The 7,978-nt window shown below is 40.9% G+C and overlaps 1 protein-coding gene across 1 annotated transcript in view; it reads right to left on the bottom strand.

Annotated features, from left to right (window-relative positions):
• Window positions 1-5,820: 5,820 nt before the first annotated feature.
• The window catches only part of LOC306752988 (activin receptor type-2A-like), a gene marked incomplete at both ends in the record, with an annotated part of 34,591 nt that continues 32,433 nt past the window's right edge, over window positions 5,821-7,978 (bottom strand). Inside the window, one exon of the mRNA XM_079236820.1 lies at window positions 5,821-6,015. Coding sequence (XP_079092946.1) covers window positions 5,821-6,015 — 195 coding nt within the window. The remainder of the gene's footprint in view (window positions 6,016-7,978) is intronic.

The following is a 7,978-nucleotide window of genomic DNA, read 5'->3' as shown; positions in this document are numbered from 1 at the left end:
TGGGGATAAGATGGTGCTGCAGGTTTATTGTCTTTGTTGTGTTTCATCACTGCATGAGCAGTGACTGACTGTACCGGTGAATGAATACATGCACAAGTTGACGTCTTAGATGGAATGCACTTCAACCATCGCCCCACTCCTAACACCAAGCATCCTTTGTACACATTTTAACTTTTTTATTATTATAACATTGTTTATACATTACATTTGCTTGGTGACATAAATAATTTATTTATCTTATTACTTCACTAAAGACGCGTTCCTTCTGGTAGATTAGTATTTTCTTGCTTGAGGACACCAGCTGGGAGACGAAGAAATCTCACCTTAACTGGTATTCTTTCATCACATTTTTAATATTTCCGGGCACTTGAGTCTAAATTAGCTTAATATATCCTGTGAAATATAGACAAGTTAAATTAACTTTTTATATATTATAATTAATTGTGGTATTGTAGATATTATTTTTTGTGCATTAAAGTACTGTACTGCAACACTAAACGGGTATTTAATTATTAAAGGTGTTCAGCAGGTTAGCTGAACATGCAAATAAATCTTATATCAGAAGTTTTAAATAAATATGTTGACCAAAGGGCTTCTAACTTGTACCTGCAGCTGTCGGCTAAACAAGGAGGATGAACGATGTGACTCAGTGAAGAAAAGGAAAACATCAGCATTCACAATCTAAAAACATTTATTTACATCACGTGGATCACTTCAGCTGATAAAAACCGTGGCCGAGTCACAGCGCTGATCTGGGATCTGTTTCGTCTCCTCTGTGGTAAACACTTGCAGGGTTTCTGAAGGGTTCTTTCTGCTATAATACTTTCCTCTGATCCTCCCTTATCCCCTTCACCGGGAGGTCAAAGGTCAGGGTGAGAACCCGCTCAAGAACTACCGCCTACACATTTTCCAGTTTGAAATTCCAGACAAAACTTTCTTGTTCCATTTTCACGTCTTTTAGTCAGCAAAATAAAACAGTCACATGTATCAGGATTATAGAAAACAAAAATGAACATTTTCATTTTAGAGACGTTTTTTTGGACAACTAAAATGATCAGATTCATCGGTTACTTCCAGCCTTGAAAAGCAGAAACCCTGTGAGCATCATCACCACGACAGGCTGCGATGGCAGATCCTGGATCAGCGCTGCAACTCGAGAGCCTTGAGAAATGTGGGGATCAAAAGCGCTCGTAGTGTTTTAGGGTGGTTGTTTGTTTTTTGTAGAAATGTCAGGCCTGGCAACCCAGACGAATCCTGCTGCCGAGACCGTCTCGAAGGGCGAGGTCATCGGAGTTCAATGTTTCCTCTAAAATTCTGACCGACAGCCGGAAAAGGAGCCGCTCCAGATGCTGGAATGAGACACCTGTAGCGGGCGGTTGCTGTGTAAGAGCTTTGGGGATTCTTCAAATTGCAGAGGACCCGAGTGGGTACCCTGAGGAACGCCATGGGTTAAACGTTGGTTCTATTTGTTGGCCGAGGAACACGTAAGTGCTTTCTTGGATGCCTTACAAAGGGTTCGTACTCCAATGAGCCTCTAGCTTTCAGCTAACACGAAGCTCAACTTAAAGTCACTGAAGGACAACGTTTTTCGAAACACAAGAAAAGTAGAAATGAATGTAGAGGAAACACTGAAGTTCAACACGCACTTATAAAGATTCAGCTCAGAGTATATAGTTGATACAGGTATTTATGTTCTCATGTCTGTACAGATCCTAGACTGCTTAAAATAGTGGGGGCAACAAGACACAAATGTTCCACTGGTAGTTAATATGCACAGCAATGTGAGGTGCTGGGCGACAGGAAGTCCAGATAGGAACCAGTAGCGCCCGCATGCTGAGGAAACCCGTCCATACACCTTTTAGATGACCCCGAGTCAGAATACATGAGCGAAGGTAGTCAAGACCTGAGGGGGAGCGGAGAAGTGTTTGAAGTTATCTTGGATAAACTGATATGCTTCTTAAAGAGCGAGTGGCGAGTGGCGAGATTTGAGGCCAAAGGAGGCCAGAAGAAGACTGTACTTGTTTTGTTTTGGTAGCCTTGACGGTTCCTTTCCTTGCTGGTTCACGGTACAACCAGGAGGTGTATGAATGGGTCTCAGAGTGCGTCGGCGTTACCAGTTTCTACCGCGACGGGGCACAATCACACGAAACCAGCCGAACCCGAAGCCCTCTGGAGGTACACGGGGCTCAATCCACCAAACACACACGATACTGGAATCCAGGAGTCTGAAGAACATTCATTCTCGGTCGTTTGTCCGTAGACTGAATAGAAAGAAGCACGTTACAGTTTATATCTTTTCTTTTTGAATCAATGAAAGTATTTCCTGAATAACAACTGAACCCCCCCCTCCCCCAACAACAACCGTAAATCGTGCCAACTCTTACAACTTTATTCAGAGTTGCACCTGAGTTATGATAACCCAAAACCTCAGGCCTGTAAATTAAAAAATAAATACAACACATCAATATGCAAGGTAACGGATAAAAAAAAGAAAAAAAAGAAATTAAAATGCTACAAGTTATTTGTGAGTCTGTATTGAAAGTCACTCCTGCAGCTGGACCTACAGAAGTGTAGGGTAATTTGCGGCACTGGTTGCATATAACTTGCTAGAACTTAGAAAAGCATAGTACTGAATCCCTGAATGGTATTTGTTGGTTTGGGTCGGTTTCTCAAGCGCCGTTTAAACTCCAGCTGTTCGACGCGTCTACCTTCAGGACTGGGACTCGACCTTCAGGACTGGGACTCGACCTTCAGAACTGGGACTCGACCGCCAACCGGAAGCTGGCTTGCTGTGGCTGATGAGTTTGGCTGGTAACCAACCGACACTTGGAGGCGGGTTTTAGAATCCACTTAAATACTGGTAAGTTTTATACTTTTGGGTAAAAAAAGAGTAATACTTGTGTTTTTCCTTTCGGTTCGTGCCAGTCAGCGTCTGTCTCGTACAGTTATAGGAAAAGCTTCACGCAAAAATGGTAAAAATGATGAGTCGTCTCAAATTTATGGGGAGAAACGAGAGTCTACCCCCGGAAATAATCCCCCAAACTGGAACCTTTTGACGGACTTTGAGTCCCTTCTCTACTTTCGCCACACGTTCCACCCCAAAGAGATCCCGATGAGTGAGGTAGTGCTTATTGACGGGTTTGCAGAACAGACGGTGCAGCTTCAGCTTCTGAGGACCGCACACAATGGCTGTTATTGAAGAGCGGCGGCAAAGGGAAGCGATATTGATGTGAATATTGTTCTTGTGCTACAGTGAGTAAATAAGAAGATGGCTTTAACTTCCTTCAGGTTTGCTGTGTTGTTGCAATAGTCTTATCGTGGACTGAGATAATGTCTCAAACCTGACCGTCACTTCCTCCTCGGGAACTTTAGCGGTTTCTGTGGGTCGTTTTGAGCTCTTGTAGTTTGGTGGAAAACTGCCTTTTTTTTGTTTAGTTAAGTAGTAAAGTGTTCCAGAAAAATGGGAATAAATACAGTGAATACCAGAATATTTAGGGAACATTGATGAACATTGATTTACTTTACGGCGCTGACTTAAAAAGCAACGTTTGGAGGATTATAAATGGTTTGGCAGAAAGAAGCTTCTTCATTTTTAATGATTCCGCCGATTTTGATTTTCAAACGCTAGATTTTAAACTGCGTCTTGTGAAACCGTCCCAAAAGCTTGAGGAGAGACTGCAGGTCTGCCGGCACCAGTGTTCTATGTCCCTCAGAAGAAATAAAGACTCCAAAAAAAAAAAAGTCACCGCTTTCACAACAGCGACAGATACATCCGTTTTGCCTGACATCTACAAGAGGAACTCATACGGAAACGTAGAAATGGCACCGGGATGGAGGAGAGCGTCCTCGCCTCAGCTCGTCTCGCCGCCGTTAGCCGTGCCGTCGTCAAAAAACTGCATCTTGGTGACAGTTTATCGGTGGTGAAAACGTATAATCACCTGTGTAGCGTTGACGAGGTTAGACCGGTACGATGCACCTGTCTGAGATTAGTGTAGAGAGTAAATTTGATCCGTTTCTGATAACGACAGCACGGCTAAATGTTACATGTCGAGATGAGTCGAGAGAAAGAGAGAGAGAAGAGCGTAAGTATCAGCACAGAGAGGAGGTACTCCAGTCCAGAGGAGGATGAGGAGGAAGAGGATGCGAGTAAGTGGTGAGTAGCAAAGTTTCCTGAGGTGTATCAAAAGAGAGCAGAAACTCTTGATAGTAATACAAAAGAAGAAGAAAAAAAGGAGATGTGTGTGTGTGTGTGCAATCAAATCAAAAGCAAGCTGGCTCAGCTAAATACAGGTATGAATCCAGATGGGCGCTGGGTACCAATGACGTCGCTCCGAAACACAACATGTGTGTATTTCTTCCTCCACAGGTGGAGTCAGACCACCGAGAGCGTGGCGGTCGTGAAGCGCGTGATGCTAAATATCAAAAAGGCATCAGTAGTTGGTACCCAGCGCTCATCCAGAGAGATATAAATACATATACTGTATATCCAGATCTCACGGCCCAAATTAGGCTCGTCAGCGATAGATATTATTACTCCGTTGAGTTGACACGGCAAACCCCCCCCCAAAAAAATCACTTTAAACGACAGCTTCATCGTGGGGGTGTTCTTTTTTTCTTTCTTTAAATCATCAGAAGAAAAATGTCAAAGAGAAAAGAAATAAACAAAAAGAGGAGAAAGTTCATATTCAGTCACAAATCAAAACTTGAGATTGAGATCGGGGGAGCATAAAAGGTGTGTGTACAGAGGCTCTGCTGACTACATTACCCATGAGTCACGGCTGACGGAGGGTAGTTTTGGGTGTGGTGAAGAGCCGAGGTGGTGGAAGGTGAGCTATGACTGACCGGGGAGAGGGACTAATTTAAACTGTGTCCATCTGAACTGAGGTATACCTGGTTGAAGGAGGTTTATGGTTTTTTTCATCGTCGTAATGCTTGAAAATGGACCCCCCCTATCCCTCCCCCCTTTAAAATAAGCTTGATTACCAAGTTGTCTGGGTCCATAATACACTATGTACAGCAGCATTACACTAAAAACATTCAGAAGCCGTTGCTTATTGGCAGAACGATAGTCGTTTCTTCAGAAAAAACGCACACGAGAAAACAGCAAATTTATCGAGAGCCGGGGGCTCGTCTTTTTTTTTTTTTCTTTCTCTTTTCTTTTTTGTTGTTGTTGTTTGTTTTACACTAAAATGCACCGAGAGTTCTGTGAAATTCCTCCGCCAGATCGTCTCTCTCTGTAGAAAACCAAGCAGAACAGGTCACCCTCCTATATGTGTGTGTGTGTGTGTATAAAACAATACTTGATAAAAGTGTCCGTCGAGTGTCAGCGACGTCACTCGGTGAGGTCGCTGACACTCGACGGACACTTTTATCAAGTATTGTTTTATACTAAAATGCACCGAGAGTTCTGTGAAGTTCTTCTCTCTCTGTAGAAAACCGAGCACAACAGGTCGACCTCCTAGGTGTGTGTGTATGTGTGTGTGTATGTGTGTATAAAACAATACATGGTAAAAGTGTCCGTCGAGTGTCAGCGCCGTCACTCGGTGACGTCGGCGTTTTTCCTCCCGAATCGTTAAAAGTTTTCGACCGTCGAAGTGTTAAAATCCTCCGGCACGCAAAATGGATGCCGGTCGATGCGGTGAGGTGGGCGCCGGCGGTTTTCCTGAACGCGAGTAGCGGCCCGCACTTAGAGGAACCCCCCAAAAAAAGAAAGAAAAAAGAAGGGGGTAAAAACGGAAAAATGGAAAGAAAAAAACCACTACGCCAACCAACCAGGGTCGGCCACTCGATTCGGTGTTTCCGCTGGCGGGTCGGGGTCGATCACAAGCTGGACTCCTTGGGCTGGAGGTCCACGTTGGTCACCATGGTGACGACGGTGACGATCTCCTCGAGGCCGACGGCGGGCGCTTGGCGCTGCATTTGGCCGACGCGCTCCTCCACGCAGCCGGCGGACAGGCGCGCCTCCGCCTCGTGGTCCCAGCAGTCCTCGATGGTCTCGCAAAGCATGGCCAGACCCTGAGAGGGAGATATAAATCTTAAAATTCATATCACAGTATTTTGTAAGATTCTGGCGGTTTCACTGTATTTTTTTCCGACTAAACACATTCATTGACGTCGAAAAGGAGCAGCTGTTTGTACGTTGGTACATAGAGGGTGTTAGGAAGCTAAACATGGAGGGACTTAGGACCCAGGGGAATGTAGGTGAAACAAAAAAGGAAGACAGGAAGAGTCTGTCTCTTCCTGCGACGGAGTTTCCTCTTGGTGTGATAGTGGTCGAGCTCTACCCAGCATGCAGTTCGGCGGTGTCATTTTATAAATGTTACAAATTGCTTATGTGTCACAAACTGTTGTGTCGTGATGTTTTACCTGATAGAGTGTTAGTTGTGGGTTATTAATTGTTGTTATAAAGGTATAACCATGACTAAAGTTATAACCATGACTAAAGTTATAACATGACTAAAGTTATAACCATGACTAAAGCTACAACCATGACTAAAGTTATAACATGACTAAGTTACAACCATGACTAAAGTTACAATATGACTAAAGTTATAACATGACTAAAGTTACAACATGACTAAAGTTACAAACATTACTAAAGTAATAACCATGACTAAAGTTATAACATGACTAAAGTTATAACCATGACTAAAGTTATAACATGACTAAAGTTATAACCATGACTAAAGTTATAACCATGACTAAAGTTATAACATGACTAAAGATAGAACATGACTAAAGTTAGAACCATGACTAAAGTTAGAACCATGACTAAAGTTAAAACCATGACTAAAATTATAACATGACTAAAGTTACAACATGACTAAAGTTATAACATGACTAAAATTATAACATGACTAAAGTTAGAACCATGACTAAAGTTATAACCATGACTAAAGTTAAAACCATGACTAAAATTATAACATGACTAAAGTTACAACATGACTAAAGTAATAACATGACTAAAGTTATAACCATGACTAAAGTTATAACCATGACTAAAGTTATAACCATGACTAAAGTTATAACATGACTAAAGTTATAACATGACTAAAGATAGAACATGACTAAAGTTATAACCATGACTAAAGTTAGAACCATGACTAAAGTTATAACATGACTAAAGTTATAACCATGACTAAAGTTATAACATGACTAAAGTTATAACCATGACTAAAGTTATAACCATGACTAAAGTTATAACCATGACTAAAGATAGAACATGACTAAAGTTAGAACCATGACTAAAGTTAGAACCATGACTAAAGTTAAAACCATGACTAAAGTTAAAACCATGACTAAAATTATAACATGACTAAAGTTACAACATGACTAAAGTTATAACATGACTAAAATTATAACATGACTAAAGTTAGAACCATGACTAAAGTTAGAACCATGACTAAAGTTAAAACCATGACTAAAATTATAACATGACTAAAGTTACAACATGACTAAAGTAATAACATGACTAAAGTTATAACCATGACTAAAGTTATAACATGACTAAAGTTACAACCATGACTAAAGTTATAACATGACTAAAGTTATAACATGACTAAAGATAGAACATGACTAAAGTTATAACCATGACTAAAGTTATAACATGACTAAAGTTATAACATGACTAAAGTTATAACATGACTAAAGTTAGAACCATGACTAAAGTTAGAACCATGACTAAAGTTAAAACCATGACTAAAATTATAACATGACTAAAGTTAGAACCATGACTAAAGTTAAAACCATGACTAAAATTATAACATGACTAAAGTTATAACATGACTAAAGTTACAACCATGACTAAAGTTATAACATGACTAAAGTTATAACCATGACTAAAGTTTTAACATGACTAAAGTTATAACATGACTAAAATTATAACATGACTAAGTTACAACCATGACTAAAGTTACAACATGACTAAAGTTAGAACAATGACTAAAGTTATAACATGACTAAAGATAGAACATGACTA

The sequence above is a fragment of the Taurulus bubalis genome (genome assembly GCF_910589615.1).
Source record: "Taurulus bubalis genome assembly, chromosome: 21".
In the NCBI taxonomy this organism is placed as follows: Eukaryota; Metazoa; Chordata; class Actinopteri; order Perciformes; family Cottidae; genus Taurulus; species Taurulus bubalis.
The sequence above is the reverse complement of the archived record's forward strand: the minus strand, read 5'-3'. Positions and strand labels throughout refer to the sequence as shown.